Source organism: Polyodon spathula, chromosome 9 (assembly GCF_017654505.1).
Source record: "Polyodon spathula isolate WHYD16114869_AA chromosome 9, ASM1765450v1, whole genome shotgun sequence".
In the NCBI taxonomy this organism is placed as follows: Eukaryota; Metazoa; Chordata; class Actinopteri; order Acipenseriformes; family Polyodontidae; genus Polyodon; species Polyodon spathula.
Window position 1 is genome coordinate 35,901,323 of NC_054542.1, and position 18,672 is coordinate 35,919,994.

At 36.4% G+C, this 18,672-nt stretch overlaps 2 protein-coding genes across 2 annotated transcripts; one reads left to right on the top strand and one right to left on the bottom strand.

Annotated features, from left to right (window-relative positions):
• The first annotated feature begins 6 nt into the window (after positions 1-6).
• LOC121321084 (WD repeat-containing protein 3-like) lies at positions 7-12,794 on the top strand. Its single transcript, XM_041259992.1, is given in 23 exon segments — positions 7-291; positions 1,661-1,869; positions 2,272-2,481; positions 2,577-2,674; positions 4,099-4,194; positions 4,370-4,600; positions 4,935-5,028; positions 6,621-6,722; positions 7,375-7,460; positions 7,646-7,787; positions 7,898-7,958; positions 8,076-8,120; positions 8,123-8,171; positions 8,415-8,526; positions 8,725-8,859; positions 9,195-9,245; positions 9,344-9,409; positions 9,612-9,704; positions 10,094-10,144; positions 10,576-10,619; positions 10,880-11,008; positions 11,678-11,771; positions 12,639-12,794. Coding segments are annotated over 22 exon segments (2,319 nt in total). The 5' UTR covers positions 7-291; positions 1,661-1,695.
• LOC121320739 (kelch-like protein 26) lies at positions 12,283-18,593 on the bottom strand. The gene is made up of 6 exons (XM_041259325.1): positions 17,651-18,593; positions 17,012-17,120; positions 15,650-15,756; positions 14,899-15,094; positions 14,147-14,287; positions 12,283-13,587 (listed from the first exon to the last, which is right to left on the bottom strand). Exons 1-6 carry the CDS (start codon positions 18,572-18,574, stop codon positions 13,268-13,270), a joined length of 1,797 nt encoding a protein of 598 aa, XP_041115259.1. The 5' UTR covers positions 18,575-18,593; the 3' UTR covers positions 12,283-13,267.
• Positions 18,594-18,672: the final 79 nt, after the last annotated feature.

The following is an 18,672-nucleotide window of genomic DNA, read 5'->3' on the forward strand; positions in this document are numbered from 1 at the left end:
GTTTTATTTTTATTTTTTTTACTTTTGGTTTTATTTTTAATTGTAATTTTTCGTCAACCCCTAAAACTCCTCAACCCGAGGTAGCAGACCCAAGTAGTAGATGATCAAATATAATTTGGTTAACAGGGATGAAAAAAAAAATATATATATAAAACAAATTGTATTTTTATTTTTGTTATTAGTTGTTAAATGAGCTGGATAGGATTACGATATACATTGATCCTTAGTGATGTCTGAGCGCGTCCACGTCTTATGAACGCGTAGACGGAAGTGTAGTGTTGTGGCTTTGAGGTAAGTGTTTATAAATTTAAATTGTGAACATTTCCCGTGAAATTGTTGCACTTTATACAGTTGTTTGTGTACATTTTTCAGATGTAAATATAATGCGTCTTTGAAACAAAAATCTCTAATTACGTTATAGCACACAATCAGATTCAGTTCAACAGGACAGTGGGCATACTTGTTGAACACGTGGGTCAGTCTCTGGAGTCGTGCAGTGATTAAAAACACAGGATCGTGTAGGATTCGTACGATAAAACATCATTGTGAAGTAAACAGCATATTTTATTGCACGCACCTATTCACCTGTTGTAAAGCTGCTATGAAAGGTCGCTAGTCTCCATTCTAGAGCAAAAAGACTGCGGCATTTAACATATCCAACACAGTATGCAATGTAACACATCTTATTAAACTGTTGCTAACAAAACTTTAATGAAAAACATTAATGAATTGTGTAGGATCACATCGTTGTCTTAATACACGCTGCAATTAAAAACAGTCCTATGTGATGATTTTGATCCCTCTGGTATGTGAATTACAGCGCATTGAATATAATGTACAGTATATTTTACTTCAGTTTCAAACTAAAATGTTTGAAATTGCCTACATTTTATGGACCTATATGGTTGTATTTTTTCTGTATTTTTTGATAATGCTGTTTTCATTGCATCAAATGTGACCAACAGATATAAGTTGTTTGCTATATGGATTTAAAATATATCTTTAAAACATTTAGACATAAGTATAAAACTGGACACCATTTTGTAATGGAAACATGTACACTTTTTACGCTCCTAGTCTAAAGGTTTGGAAGATTCCTGCCTCCACTGTTTTAGACCCTCCCTCTTGAACTAGAGTAACTGCTCTGTAACTGTAACATTCAGTCTTTTACTAATGAACTAGTTTCACAGACCAGGCTAGCGCATTTAGTAAATTCAAGAGCTAATTTGGGTCTGTGAAACCAACCTACCCACATTTCCTCCACTACAGTTGAAACAAAGTCAAATTCAGGGTTATTTGTCCACAGCTGCCTGGATTAAAAACAAATTTGATTAAATCCGGTTTTGTATTAGTTAGAGTTGAAATGTTCAAAAAAATCCCAATTTGTTTTCCAGCTTTTGACCTAACTTTTCTCCTAGCAGAAACAAGGAAAAGTGTATTTTATCCAATTAGGAATGGCAGCCTTTAGAATGATTGTGAGGTTTCCTATCCTTCGCCCAATGGGCTCATTTGACAGCATGCTTGTTGTCTGAATTAATATTGAACTCACGTTGTGCACAGCATCAGCAAGATAAATAGCATGACACAATTATGGTTTTGCAGTATTTAATAATCTGAGTTCCGTTTTATTTATTTATTTATTTATTTATTTTCCAAACAGCTTTGTACCTAAGCTTTATGTTACATTAATCCATCATGGGACTGACAAAGCAGTATTTGCGATACGCTGCCAGCGCAGTTTTTGGTGTGATCGGCAGTCAGAAAGCCAACATTGCCTATGTAATCCTAAAAGGAGGAGAGAGGGGGCGGTATGTGGCAGTTGCAGCCTGCGAACATGTCTTTGTATGGGATGTACGTAAAGGAGAGAAGGTAAGTTGGGCTCTAAAGAACAAACCAAACTGTCAAGTCAATCTAGGAATGGCACATGTAATATTATAATATAGACTGTTAGTATCATATTTTTGTGAAGTATAATTATTTATAATGGATATGTTGGAATGATATCAAAGAAGGCCACGTCAAAGGGCGTTTCATCTAATGCCTTCGCTGTTGTGATGAACATGCTGCTGAAAACATCAGCTGAAGCATTTCTCTACCTGACTTAGTTTCTTTTAAGTTTTTCTTCAGAATTTATTTTTTGATTTATCTGAAGTACCAAATGGATGAATCACAAAATGTGAAAACAAGATAGTATACTAGGGCAGCTTTAAAAAACGTCAGAAGGCAGATGGAACACTTCAGTGTGATGGCTGTGTTTGCCTGTTCTTTCAGGTTCTAATTCTCCAAGGTAATAAGCAGGAGGTGACTTACTTGTGCCCTTCCCCGGATGGTATTCACATGGCTGTGGGTTATGAGGATGGATCGATCCTCATTTTCAGCCTCCTCAATGGGGAGAGCAACGTCGCCTTCAATGGACATAAGGCAGAAGTCACTGTCATCAAATACGATCATCTCGGGGCGTGACTGGTGTCAGGATCAAAGGTAAGGTTACTTGTTTTATGGATTTAACATCAGTTGTGAGCAAAGGTTCAGTTATGTATCTGTTGTGATTGCTCTCTTGTGATGTCTGTCAACAGGGAACTGACACTGTATTGGAGGTATTCAGTGTACTGTCAGATAGTGAGATTAACAGAATAATGGAGAGGAAACTGAAGAAGGCAAAGAAAAAGGCAAAGTAAGATGTTCATAAAACCTAAAAGTGTGCACCACATGGGTTAAAGAAGACTAAAGTAAATTGCATTCATATTTCACTACTTCACACACAGTAACTTAATTGTGGTTCTGTGCAGCTAACTTATTGTCAGAACAGTTGGATTGGACAGTATTCATTTAGTCTGGTAAGTTATCCACAGTTGTGATTGCCGTTAAACACAAGTGTATTATTTTAATGCAGTTATTATCTTATTGACAACTTACAGTTGGGACGAGTTGGTTACTTGCTGATTAAATCCATTTTTCAGTTAAACTGCTATTAGTCATCTGGATAAGCATGGTGGCATGGAAATCATTATATTGAGAGTCCAAGTGTCACTTTCCCAGAAATGACTACCTTTTAAATAGGAAATAGTTTTATCTTGGAATGGGAGTAGTTTATAGAATAAAACAAAAATATTCATTTTACCCAAACACGTACCTGTAAATAGTAAAACCAGAGAAAACTGATAATTTTGCAGTGGTCTCTTAATTCTTAATATATCCATGTAGCGGCTCTTTGATAGACATAACACTACTTCACCAGAGTTAATACCAAGTTTGATAATTAAGTGGTGTGTGTTTTGATACAGGGTAAAGAGGTGGGGGAACCAGAAGAAAAGAAAACAAAAGGACTGCTGGGACACTCTGAGGAACCCGAGGGGACAATGTATTTGATAATCTCATAGTTATGAAAAGCTCCATTTTGATTTGTCTGATTTAGTTAATTTGGGGAGTCCCAATGGTGTCTCTGATACACCCTTAAAGATCATCCCCCCCCCTTTATTTCCTTCTCCCAGGACGACTGCTGTGAACTTCTGGTTTAGCCTCCCCAGAGGGGAATCACTGACATGCGACCCAGAGGAGGTAAATGTTGTACAAAATGTGATCGACACGCCCCAGGCTTTGTTCATCATTACCCTCACAAAATACAAATAAATAGTACTTTTAACTTAACTTTAACACAACGAAGCATTTTGAACCAAAAGCTAAGTTAAATGTTGTCTTGGCTTATTTTTTTTTCTTTTTTATACACTGGTAAAAGGCTTTGGACTTTCACGAATATTGAGCTGTCGCAGAACAACTGGGTCCAGTCCTATGACAAAGGAAGAAACAAATGACTACTCTTTTCCTCAAGTTTCTCTCCCCAAAATGTCTCCTTCATGTACCATATATGTACCATAAGGTCACCACTTCTATAGACTGCTTACAAGCCCACACATATACATACATCACGACTGACCTAAGACTGAATTGTGTTCTGTGTGTGTGTGTGTGTGTGTGTGTGTGTGTGTGTGTGTGTGTGTATACACAAGTGTATATATATATATATATATATATATATATATATATATATATATATATATATATATATATATATATATATATATATAATATGTTTTTTAGACAGGCTGGAGGAGATGAAGAGGAAGCGGTGGTGGACAGGTCTCTTCAGGATGAGATCCAGAGAATTTCCAGCATCAAGGCTTCTGCCAAGATCAGGTCAGTGTAAAATCAGATGTGGGGAATTCCAGACTTCTTTTTAAGCCTCTTCCTCTTAATGTTTGAACTAAAAACAAACCACAAGGGTTTGTTTGTTGCATGCAGAATTGCAAATGCAGGCATTGTTAACAGTATGTTTTATTATTGTAATATTTGGCTGTGCCTGCTATTCTAGGTCGTTTGACTGTTTCCTGTCCCCGAATGGAGATCTTAAGGTGGCGTTACTGCTTCAGAACAACACAGTAGAAGTATTCATCCTGAAAACAGCCGGCAAGACTTCTGAATGCACCAAGACTGCACGCCTAACTATCGGTGGACACCGCACTGATGTCCGCACCTTGGCCTTCAGCTCAGATAACATTGCTGTGCTTTCTGCCTCGGCGGAGACCGTCAAAGTCTGGAACAGGTTTGTCCGCGTGGCACTTTGTTTTTAATCTCTGCTAGGATCTTCCTGTCAGCGGCAGGATCTGAACACAAGGGAGGTTGTTCAAGAGGGTGTCTGTTAGCTGTTCTGTGGTTAAATTTGTACAATAGTAACACGGGGCAAAGTAAAGTCTTACTTCACATGTTGTGTACACTGGGTAATTGATTTATTTAAAAAAAAAATCTGCATATTAATAGTAAGAATTTAAAATAATATATATATATATATAGATATATATATATATATATATATATATATATATATATATATATTTAATATAATTTTTTTATATGTGTTTTTTTTTTTTTTTTTTTAGATCAACCTTGCAAGTTATCTGAACGATGGCTTGTGAATATGCGCTCTGCTCGCTTTTTGTTCCTGGAGACAGACAGATCATAATAGGAACTAAGGTAATGGCATATTAAGATATTAGATTTTATAACACGGCTTGGAAAAATAATCACCTCTGATTCATTAAACAGCATCACATGACCGTGCATATATATAGCGTATACCATGGCTTGCATACTAATGAGCTGCTTCACAAATCACTATGCACCGCTACATTCTAAATTCCATGACATACTGTCATTTTATTTATTAGTTACAAAACCACAGCCAAAAATGAGTGGCATTTCACCTATTTCCTGTAGTATATTTGGGGCTAAAACTCCATGTAACTGGTACAACACCAGCTTTCTGAGTGAAGACAGCAGACCCTCTGATAATAAATAAAATAAATGCACCAGCAAGAGTAGACATAACAGTAGATGTGGAACAGCTAAATGAAATAGAAGAAAACAAAGTTTGAAAAAAAACACTAAAACAAAAAAAAACTACCGCATGGGCTGGTTAAAAATATAGACATTCATTTTATGGAAAAAAGTCCAAAAAATCTCAACCTCATTAAGGGAATTTTATGCCAGTGCAAGAAGTTCAACTGAGGACCAGTATTCAGTCTCCAGTTTTATAACGCTGAGCTGGACTAAATAGATGTTTTACAGTAGAAGTTTTAACATCTCTGCTGACATCGAGTTTAAAACCAACAATAACGTATTCCTGTCAGTCATGAAAACCCCCCCACCCCCCCCGAATTACCGGCCTAGATCTGAAGCATCTGCGGGAAACTGAGGTACTGTCCCCTAACACCGCGGTCGGATTGGTGCATAAAGTCTGGTTCAGTAGTCAGCTTAATCTTGCACGACTTGGATGTGAGGATGTCTGATAACTAACAAAAACATCTGCCTAGATCTAAAATGATGAAAACACACTGGAATATGTGTGCCTCGCATATAACGAGGACACAAACTCACCTCAAAATCCAGCTTCAGTGCAGCTGCTCCTGCCTTCCTGAGCGTCATTTGAAACTCCTCCTGTCATCAGCTTGTGATTACCCCTCTAGTTTTTAGATGTCACTTTCAATGCAGAAATGCACAATAAATGTACATCTGCAATTTATTTTTAATAAGTGAACACATGAAATTAAATTACATTTGGGGCTATATTACACTGTGGATGTATACATAGTAAGAGTTTCTGGTTTTGTCTTAAAATAATTAAAACGCATTTTAATTTCTCACAAATGACAGGTAGCCGTGTTTATAAGCGGTATAAACCACTTCGGGCCATGCGGTTCCAATATATATATATATATATATATATATACACACACATATATATATATATATATACCACTTCTGGGGCTGACGCCTCGGTCCTTATCGCCACCCCAGGCGTGGTATATATCATGGGAACTGCATTTCGTGGTTTTATACCTTGCATAAATGTCAATGCCTTTTGATGAATTTCTTCAGTGTTTGTGTGTATGGATGAAGACATTTTTAAAGTAGTTTCTTCAAAGTGCAGTGTATTCTTGTCTTTTTTTTTTTTTTTGACATTTCCTTTATTATACAAAGTCAATCCAAGAACGTACCTGTGATTTGATGTCCCCTTTGCATCGCTTCTCTTTTTTTTTTTTTTTTTTTTTTTTTTCACCCTACAGAGTGGAAAGCTGCAGATTTTCGAGTTGTCCTCTGGAATTCTGTTGGAAACTGTAGATGCCCATGAAGGAGCACTGTGGTCAATTTCTCTTTCTCCAGACCAGGTATGTTTTTCTTTTTGTTTCCCTCACATTGTCTTTTCACAGTTTTGTAGAAAATACCAACTCTGTTCCAGATATACTGCTGCTATGTAGTTGGTTCCAGGGTTAGACTTTCCTATGATTGCTTGCATTAGATTAGCAGAAAGTCACTTGGGTGTGGAGTTCATAAGAATGTAGTCTATTGAGCAGCCTGTGACATAAATAAAACATTGGACCAAGAATGTACCTAAATAAATGTTCATTTTTATATAGTGTGTTAACCACTAGCAACTTTGTCCAATATTTTCCACTTTCAATGAAGTAAGAAAATGCACCTTCATTTATCTTTTAAATAGTTTAATGGGGTATAGGACGCAAGTAAAAGGAAAATATGAAACTGGTTTAATTGCAGAAAGTGTGAGCATAACAAATTAAATAAGTGATGCCTTTTCATTATAACACAATGAAAATAGGGCACAATGTTCTTGTATTGGGTTAAGCTTGTTTCTTAATTTTGAACAAACAAGAAGCATAAAAGACACAAATACTTAGAAATGTAGTTCTAAACATATTGTAAGTAAGTTGGTACACAGTAATACAATAGGTGAACTTGGGACGCATTAACTATCCAATCAAAGCTTGCAAATCATTTTTTAAAATTAATTACTTTTTTTAGAGAGGGATTGTATCCGGAGGAGCAGACAAGATGGTCAAATTCTGGGAGTTTGAACTTGTTAAGGATGAAAACGCTGTCCAAAACAGGTGAGAAAGCAAGAATATTTACTGGGGAAAGTGATTATGAGGTTATATTTTAATTTAGGCAAACATTATCAACAATAGGATTTTTGAGAGATTTATTTTGTTGCATGGACCAAAGATGTCATTGTTCGATGATAGTATCTGGATGTTATCCACATGACTGCTGACTCACCTGTGCTTTTTCTTAGCAAAAGACTGACTGTGAATCATAAGCGCACCCTGCAGCTGGACGAGGACGTCCTGTGTGTTCGCTACAGCCCTAATCAGAGACTGCTGGCTGTGTCCCTGCTGGACTGCACTGTCAAGCTATTTTATACCGACACACTTAAGGTAGGGGCTTCCTTAAATAAATAATGTGTAAAATATACATTTGTATATTTCTGTATCCAGTTAAGAGCATTTAAAAAACAAACAAAAAAAAGAGTCTGCTTCTCTTTCAGTTTTTCCTTTCTCTCTATGGACACAAACTGCCAGTGCTGTGCTTGGATATATCCCACGTGAGTGTTAAGATTTTATTGTAATAAGTAGAAGGGCAGTGGTTTTTTTTTTTTTTGGTCTGGTGCCTGCTTGTGGAAATACTTCCCTGTAGTAAATGTTTTTGCATTCCTTTGTCTCCAGGACAGTGTATTGATACCGGTTCAGCAGACAGAAATGTGAAGATTTGGGTCTGGATTTTGGAGACTGCCACAAGTCACTTTTTGCTCATGATGACAGGTAAGGCCATATGATTAAAGTCAAAATTATAATATTTTTCAGCCTAAAACGGGGGGTTATTCTAGCAAATTCTACAAGTTAATGGCAGACTAACTGGATAATCCTTTTCTTGATGTGCTTATATCTAAATGATCATAACATGTTCATATTTGTAACTCTGCTGCTTTTTAAAATAAATGTTGATGCCTGTAGAAAATTTGATATTATTTTATAAATTGACTCGGCATCCTTATTATCTTTCAGTGTCATGTTCCTGCAGTTTGTGCAGAAAACGCATCTATTTTTCACTGCTGGAAAAGACAAGAAAATAAAACAGTGGGACGCAGACAAGTTTGAGCACATCCAGACTCTAGAGGTAAGAAGAGGGAAAGCATGTACATTTGGCTCATTCAGTACAAGAACATCCTGTTTTCATTCTGTAAAACACAGAATGAAGCTAAGCATCTATTAAGCCACATGCTGGAGTAAAAAGGGAGTGACCCAGTTGTTAAAAAGGTATTTAACATTATTGGGATTATAGGTTAAATATATCCTCCTGTGGTCTTGTGTTTAGGGTCACCATCGAGAAGTGTGGTGCCTGGCTGTGAGTCCCAGTGGAGATCACATTGTGTCGTCATCACATGATAAATCGCTCCGGCTGTGGGAGAGAACAAGAGAACCAATCATTCTAGAAGAGGAAAAGGAAATGGTAAAATGGCATTTAAGGATGACATCACGTTTTGCTGTTGTAAATTCATTATATTTTTGCTGTTGACATTACATCCTGTGACACAGAGAATAGTATTCCAACCTTTTAACCTCTCCCTTCCCCTTCACTGTTAACAGGACGAATAAAACAAACTACAAACTATGTGGCTACTGACCTGAAAATAGTACCTGCTTCAAGGCTCTACTGCTTGATTTCAGTGAAACTATGAGTATTTGTTAGGACGTGATCTGAATGTGCAGTAAGTCGGGGAAATACTGACGTGTAATATGTTCTTTGTTAACAATTTGATTTATTTTCTTTTTTAATGTAACTAGCAAAGAGAGGCAGAATTTGAAGAAAGTGTGGGCAAAGGGGATGAACCAGTGGTAAGAGTTTGTTTCTGATTAAAAAGTACTGAGTATTTTTGTAAGCATACGCATCTATAGAAATTCTACATACTTCTGATACGTGTTTGTTGCTTTAGGTTCCTGGGGAAACCACAGGGGAGGCCGGCCTGGCTGGGAAGAAGACAATTGAAACCATTAAAGCTGTAAGTAAATTTAAAGGGCTAGAACAATGTCTATTCTGTCATAGATTGTTAGCCACACTACATATATGGCCTATTGAGACTGGCAATGGCAACATGTTTCATTCTTAATTGAAGCCACAATTAATGCACTTTTGATTTATGTATTAATATATCCATTTGTATAAGTCTTTAGAATTTGTGACATGCATCATTGTTTGTGCAGGCTGAACGAATTATGGAGGCCGTGGAATTATACAGGGAGGAAAGCAAGAAGTTGGAAGATCACAAAATTTCTTGTGAAATAGCAGGGAAACAGGTAAAATAAAGGGTAGCTACGTTACTTTATTAGATCTATTTTAAGCCTTTTTATACTTGGTTATTAAAAAGATAAATTATTCTGTACAATCCTTTTTTAATGAAGAAATCTTCAAGTGAAAAGAAAAAAAAAAAAACTGTTACCTGTCATGCACTTTCATATAATATGTAGGTCTCATGCAGAGTTTTGAAAGAAGCAAGTTACAGCAAACATGTATTTTCATTTTTAAAATCACACCTGGTACATTGCTAGGTTTCGGAGCCTGGACTTATCCCTAATGTCAAGTTTAAATCTCAACTGAAGCTCAGTTTTGGACTGTAGAATTCAAGCAGTATTATAATACCGCTACGTGGGTAAGTAAAGTTACATCTTTATTTTCTTTTTAACAGTTACCTCCTCCTACAATGAGTACAATCCTGATTGCCTTTGGAAACATCTCTGTAAGTAAATGCTATATTACAATAGCGTCATTATATGTTATTCCTAAGTGGGAATTTTATAAATGTTTATTGGTGCACTTTGCATTTGAAAGTTATGAATTTCAATACTTTGTAACCACTATCTTGAGAACCTTTAACCCTTTGTGATGAAACTTTTAGGTTTAGGTTTTGAGACTATTGGAATCTGGGTATATAAAGAGGCTTGTATCTGTCAGTCTTGATGATTATATGTACATACAGTACGTATCTCATATATATGTTTTTAAATATATCTAGAGAACCACATACAGTATTCAGTTGTGATTTATTCATGTATCAGAATTTGGGGATATATGGAGATGCCTGTATGTACACAGTGGATGTAGGCAAAAGTCTGTTTCTAAAGTGGGAATTTCTAGTATTGCCATTTCTTTTTGCCTTTCTATTTTCAGCCCTCTTGATATGTACTGGCTGTTATCAGAAAAGTAAAATCCAGGTAGGTTGAGTATACAGACCTTACAACAGTCATTTATTGTAGTACATTCAGCCCTTGACCCAAGTAACACAGCCTTTTTAATATAATCTGCCTGTTTCATGCAGTAACAATTTCAAACTGAAATGGCTTGTATAATACCCACCCTGCACTCAACCCTGTTTATTGGCATGTCTCTTGACAGTACGTTTAGTTCCTGATTTCACACAGCTACAGTGCACTTGCAATATAGTGACTGTCTTTGTGTTCGTTTATGTTCCCAGTGAATTAGAAGAGTCTCTACTAGTCTTGCCTTTCTCTTACATTCCTGACCTCCTCACTCTCTTCAATGAATACATCCAGAATGGGCTGGAAGTTGAGCTGATCTGTCGGTGCCTCTTTTTCCTACTCAGGTACAACTTAATGTTTCTTACTATCTTCAAGGTAAAAGACAACTGGTCTAGCGAGGGGGTGGGGGAGCTAGGAGCTGGGAAGTATCAGGCCATGTATTCTATAACCTGTCATTGAAATTCTGAATCTGTGTGAGCAAGATCTTATCTACCAAGATAAACCTGGTTCTTGTACATATTTATCAGGTGATGTATAAAGTCACTTGTCCATTGTGGTGAATACCATTTCCTCTGGTGTAATAGTATTTCCACAACAGAATTGCAATGAGGGTGGAGGCAGCAAAATACTAGGACTAATCCTTTTGTGTAATGGAGGGTGATGGAGCTCCAGCCTGTAAGTTTAGTTGCATTAACTGCTCAGCATAGGCACACAGTACATTTCCTAAATAGGTCTTACATAGGATAACATTTAAAACACCCAAATGCAGTAGTTTAATGGGTGCGCACCAAACTTATGGGTGGCATCTTACAATTATGTTAGAAAACTGAACACAGGGAAGAGTGACTTACAAATCACCTTTTATATCTGATTTAGAAAAACAGTGACAGTGCCAGTTGAACAATCTGGGTTATCCTTCCATCTCTTCTATTAAAGTACATCTTCAAACCTGTTCAGTTTAAGATATCTATATCCAGACACTGTACCTAATGTTTACTTTCATATTTTCTCAGGATCCATTTTGGACAGATCACCAGCAATCAAATGCTGTTGACAGTGATGGACAGTCTCAGGACAAATACAATTTCTAGAGTAAAGAAAATTAGGGCGAGTACCTGTTTTGAAATTCAAACATATTGCTAGTATGTGTTGCATTAAGATTTACTACATTAGCTTTCTTCTTTCTGTTGCTCTAAAATTTTGCATTCAGGTCTTGTAATTCTTAGCACTTTGTTGTTTTACCTCAAACTCTACTCGTTATTTCTAATTTGTAGTCCTTGTGACAGGCTGGCCTTGTGGTGACTTGCAGGAACAAAAACAAAATACTGCAGTATAAAGGTGCTGAGTCACCGTTTTATTTTCTTTAAACAACAAAAATACAGTTTTAACAAACAGAAAACACTTGCTCAGAGTGAAAATAAAACAGTTAAACAAAGTCATGAACACTAAACAATACCTCAGTCAGGCTGGGCAATCGCCTTCACTGATCCTATAGTATCTTTTTTTAGTTTTGTTCACTGCTCCGAACACTCGGTTTCTATCGGTCTCGCTCAGCCATTGAAAGGTTTTCTCATTTTTTTCTGGAGAAAAAACGACTAGTGACCTGTACTTGATGTCTTTTTGATGATGTCGGACCTGGTCCGACATAGGACCACAAAGGGTTAATACCACCGTCATTCAAATAAATAAATATCTCTTAAGTTTTGTATGTTGTTCCTGAAAGAAACACACTTAAAACTGTTTTGCACAGGGAGAGTTGTGTGTGTCTGTTTTTTTTTTTTTTTTAAATGATTTGTTATGTGGTATTAAGATCCAATAGTTTTTAGATTAATTGAATACACCCCAGTATCTCATGAGGCTGTTCCAGTGCAAATGTTAGTACCGGTAAATGCAGTACGAGTAGATTGAAGTATTTTAGGGTTCAGCAGTGTTATTTCCAGCTGCTGTTTGACTTCCCTGTGTTTCTTCTTCCAGGATGTTCTTGGATTCAATATGGCAGGCCTGCAGTTTTTACAGCGTGAGATTGAAAGTAAAGAAGACGTGACCTTCTTTGCTGATGCCACAGACCGGTTTGAGGACAAGAAAAGGAAAAGAAAGAAAAGGGAGAGAGCCATTCTTGCAATTGCCTAAAGTTTTTTTTTTTTTTTTTTTTTTTTTTTAATGACAACTACATGTTTTTTTTTTCTAAGTTTGTTATTTTGTTGTTTTTTCAGTGTTCATAAAGAAATGTATTAACAAAAATATACTGTGACATCATAAGCACACCTGTCTGGGGAAAAAAAAAAAAACAATCTGCAGTAAACAAGCTGGTTATATAGTCTTGCTGTAAAAACATTTGCATTAAACATAAAACTTTCAATGTGGAATATGAAATTATGATTTCACATACTGTAACTGCAAACATCTTTGTATAGTTTTAGTTTTGAAAACATACACTTGAGTCAAACCTTGCAATAGTAAGATGTGTGCTATCTCTAAGCATCAAGGCCATGTTTAAGAAAAAGCAGTTGTGAGGAAAGGGTTTGTGCTTAAATTCAATAAAAGGAAAAGGGTAAACTGTAAAACAAACAAAAAAAAGGTATTTTAAAGTATGCAGTACATCATTATTTACTGTGGGAGTGGGGGAGGGTAAGTGTTCCACTTGAAAGTCCCACAAGTGGTCTTGGCAGTTCAGGACCGGCACTCCAAGTGTCTGTTTCACAGCTGTACACATGAACAGTGCTCAGAAACCGTTCCTCTTCCCAAGAGAAACCCCCCATGATGTAGATCTTGTTGCCAAGGGCTGCAGCTCCGTGCTGGCTGTGTCCTACAGGCAGAGGAGACAGTTCTGTCCACTGGTCAGAGAGAGGGCAGTAACACTCGGTCACTCTGACATCTGAATAGGATCGCTGCTGACCATCTGCGCTGGTGAGCAGTACACCGCCTGGGGGAATGGCATTAAAGGGATGTTGAATCAAAATGTTTCATTCATATTTTTATAAAATCATGTTAAAAGGGAGGAGGGGAATGAACTACAGTGACACAGCTAAAGAGGGTTGCTCCCAATGACACTGCTTAATGTTTTAGATTGCTGTAACACAACTAGATAAATAGAACTCTCCCCTGTAATGAGACAATTGACTTGGCAGCAAATGAGAAGTGAGAAGCTTGCAGAGCTAAGTCATAGTTTACATTTGCAAACTGGGGTCTGTTCAATTGAGCTAAATGTTGGCAGCTCTAAATATCACCATCCTATATATCCTTAAATAGCACCCTCTCTGGTATTTAACATTCGTACAGACAGAAACGCATTTAAGAGACACATGCACCTTTAGATGTTTTATTTTCATTACCTTAGTTCTCAAATCTGAAATCTCACTTGCGGTATTTAGATATGCCACTGATTAGCTCATTTGAATGGAACCCATTGTGTTTTTTCAACTTGCTTAAGTGCCGAGTGTCTATTGCCTGTGCCCGAGTGCAACTATGTTTCCTCCACTCACCCATAACGTAGATCTTGTCCCCAACTGAGGTCATGTTGTGGAAGCCGCGGGGGTGCCGGAGAGGGGACAGGGTCATCCACTCGTCCAGCTCCGGGGTGTACCTGAACACAGACCTTGAAAATACCTCCCCTGAAGAGCCTCCTGCAATGACAAATGAGTGAACATATATAAATGTCGTCGACAGAACTCCATATAATGTGCAGCAAAGGACTGACAAGTTATTCTAGAAATATACAAGGGGGAGAGAGATTTAAGAAAAAAGTTCTAATTTAATATTTTTCTCTGTTGAAAACACATCAGAGTAAACATGCATTTGTTTAATATGACAGCAAGGGACTGGCTTCAGATACATCTGCAGTGGCAGTGTTTTGTCCTGTTTCCCTAGCTCTTCCTGATAGACATTCCATAGCACCATGGAATGAGTACCAAAATTAATACTAGATGGAAGTAGCTGAATCTGCAAACTCCTCTTATTGTTGGCCACAAAACACTGAAAAACAGTAACATATATACTCCCATTAGATTAATGTGTTACATGTAAGGGTGTAAGGTCTTAAATTTAAAAATAAGCTGGGAATAGCTTTTCTGTAATGGGAGTTGTTATAAGTCGCACAGAAAAATCAAATACCCAGTTACCATGATGTCTGCAACATTTATTTAGAAAGAAAATTGAGAAATTCCATTGTGAATAATGTCTTAAAAGGAAAAATATTATTGTGAAGGACTACTGTGATTTATTTAATTGTTCTTACCACAAACATACAGCTTATTTTGATGGACCGTCCCAGCATGGCTAGACAGTGGAGATGGTAAAGCTTTAATATACCGCCACTTGTCTTCAGTAGGGCTGTAACACTCTGCTGAGAAAAGGATGCCCCCCTCCCCTCTACCCCCCACGGCGTAGATTTTACCCCCCATGGCACTGCATTGGAAACGACGTCTGCAAACCTGAAAATGTAAAAAAGGCAAAAATACATTAGTTTAAAGTATCCACCAAGAATCTGAAATTAAGATGCCAATTATGGCCATTGTAAAAAGTTATTATCTCAGTACTATGTTATGTAGTCCCCAAAATGGGTGTAGCAAAGCAATGTGAGCAGGATAACAATTTCTTGCATGTGACTAAGAAAAATAATTCAAGAACATTTATAACATGCAGTTAGAAAAAAGTAGTCTGTTTGTGTGCAACACAGTATTGTAGCCCAATTGCCTCAGCATATCTCGCTGATTTAAAAAGAAGTGCCGTTAATGCCTGAATTGTGGGTTTGGGTGCTGCTAAATCCTTGTAAAGTATGTTATCAGGAAGCTATGTGGTCCAGTGGCTAAAGAAAAGGGCCTGTAACCAGGAGATCCCCAGTTTAAATCCCGGCTCACTCACTGTGTGACCCTGTGCAAGTCACTTAATCTCTGTGTGCTCTGACTTTTGGGCGACACACCTTAGTCTCTGTAAGTTGCCTGCTAAATAAATAAAATAATAATAATTAAAGCCCTTTATCTGCTCACATTCATATTTGCAAGACGTGTCCATCTGTCAAAGCGGGGGTCGTATCGCAGCACTGAAGCTATGGCCTCCTCATTACGGTTGCTGCTGAACCATGAATTCTGCCCCCCTAAGAAAAAATAAATAAACTTATATAATTCTTACTCAACTTATATAATTCTCTAACCATTATTAATTAATATATATATATATATATATATATATATATATATATATATATATATATTATTATTATTATTATTATTATTATTATTATTATTATTATTATTATTTTTACAAATGCATGTTATTTAGTTTGATAAATAGGTGTGACTCTTGTTGGAAACATCTTCCACAAGGATTAACAAAGTTTACCTGACAGAATAACTGTCCAAAAAGCCTGCTCTGGTTCAGTAAACAGTAATTGATGGTGATAAACTGGACATTGATTATTTCCACATGTAAAATTGGGTTGAAATAAACCAATGTTAAATACCAATATTTTCATAAATTTTAAAAATACAAATCTTCATTTCCTCTGTTCCAAAGAAGAACAATAAAAGATCTGATTGGTTTTATAGGGTCAATAAACTAGAGAAAGCAGGAAATTGACTCCTGTTTGATAATGTACATTAGAAGCCTGTTAACAAGAAAATTAATTTATTATATATATATATATATAGTATATATATATATATATATATATATATATATATATATATATATATATTAGCTCAAAGAGCCAGCTGCCCAATGTTTCAATATGTTGTACATATCTTTCTCAAGGGAGCCTGTGTTTGAATCAAAACATTGGAGGTATTTATAGGTGTTTGACGGCATGACAACTACTTGTTATTGTTTATATTCAAATCCATGATTTATTCTTACATGATGTAATGGTGTTCTATATGTGACATCACTTTTACTTATATCTTTAAATCTATATTAATTCTAATTAACATTATTTTATATAAACTTATATTTATATTATCATGCAATGCTGGCTCTGAGGATCAGCCTTGATATGGTCTCCCCAGCACATCAGCATGCACAACTTTTGAATTAATTTTGTTTTTAATTATTTTTAACTTATATATATTATATATATATAACATATATATATATATATATATATATATATATATATATATATATATATATGAATGAGAGAGAGAGAGAGAGAGAGAGAGAGAGAGAGAGAGAGAGAGAGAGAGAGAGAGAGTGAGCCAACAGAGCTTTAAATCATGAATAAATTTATTTGAAATCTGTTCCGATTGATAATTTTTATAACGGGTACAAGGTTTAAACATGTTTAAGCCAACAGCAGTCTATATAAAACCAATACAAAACGTTATTAAAGAGAAAGTTTTCATCATGGTTCATACCTATGACATACAGGTAATCGTTTAACACCACAGTACAGTGGTTGTAGGTCTCCTCAGCATTTGTGATGGTTTTCCAGGAAGGTTTACAGTCCATACCGCTTGTCAAAATCTCAAAGGAAAAAGGAATGGAACATTTTTCCTTAGTGTGTATTATCATATATATATATATATATATATATATATTATATATATATACATATATATATATATATATATATAATATATATATAGTAATTACTATAAATATTTTATGTGGGCTAAACTTAATAATAACAAAGTAGTCTTCATCCCTGGAAAAAGATTTCTTTTGTTGGTAATTCTAAATTTAAACTAGACATTTAATAAGGCAACAAGGTACTACCAACATTCAGCATTTCTCACGTTTGTTATTAATATTCTGGTGTAGTGGCACCTTACCTAAATATAATACTAGCAACTGTGAGCAGTTAATAATACAATCCCACCCAAATATTAAAAAATTATAATACGACTACAAGCTCTATTTACATTTTTCAGTGTTCTCGTATTATCTACTGTATGACATTTCATTTATTGGATTTAAAATGAAGACCATTGTTGGTTAGAATTCCCATTTGCAAGTGCTTTGACTCGTCATTAAAAGCAGTATAGAGCGAGTACCGTTATTTCTCTGCACGCCTGGCTTCCAGTGGTTTTCCCACAGGTTGTCAGCACTCCTTTCTGTGTCGACCGTATCTTAAACCACTTTTTAAAAGGATTGTCGTCTTTAAACTGAAGACCAGCTTCGGACAACATCTTAAGGTACCCTTCGCCTTGTGGCACAGACTTCAGAAGACTGACAGCGTCTTTCAAGTTTTCATTCTCAAATTCAAATTTTGGAGGAAAGATCAAACCCAACCGGATGTGTTTAATAAGGCACTCCAGGTGAGGTAGCCTCCTGTCCAAATCGTACTTTAACCACTTAATTGCTAACTCTAGAAGGTCTCTTTCATTGACACTTGGACTAACATCGTCTCTTTCCAAAACAGCAAAAATAGAATCAGCATCCAACTGTAACAAACACCGCTCATTTATCTCCAGGACAACGCCCAGGTTTGTAGAAATAAACGAGAAACAGTCAGTTTTCAAAGAAACCAAATCGTATTTCTCAGCAAGGGACAGGATGTCAAGGAAATTATCTACATTCAGCGATTTCTTCAGAAAATCTACACAGCATTCTGTCAGGTACGGTATCTGCAGATGAGTTGACGTGAGCAGCACGTCTTCGACGCTTTCAAAATCTGCACACAGTTGAGAGGTGTAAATAAAATCCAATGCACTTTTTAGACCTACGGCAGAAATCCCCTTTAACTCCACTGAGTTTTGGTCCCTCTCCCTCATGTCTGTTGTAAACATTATCCTGAAATACCAGCTTGCAGCGGCCAAGAGAGACTTGTGCGCCGAAAACGTATAATTTTCTGCAGTAAGTTGGATGTCACAGAGGCACTCTGATTCCCATAGTTCCTGTAATCCTCTCTGTAAAACTGCAGGGAATTCTTGGTTGTAGTATGGACAAACTTCCCTCATTCCCATGTGAGAAGCCATGTTTCCAGCCTGTAGTCAACAAACATGAGGGCGGGGTTTCACCAAAGTGAGGAAGCGTTTAAAGGCTTGCGCCGAAATGCGCAATGGGTAGCTCAGTT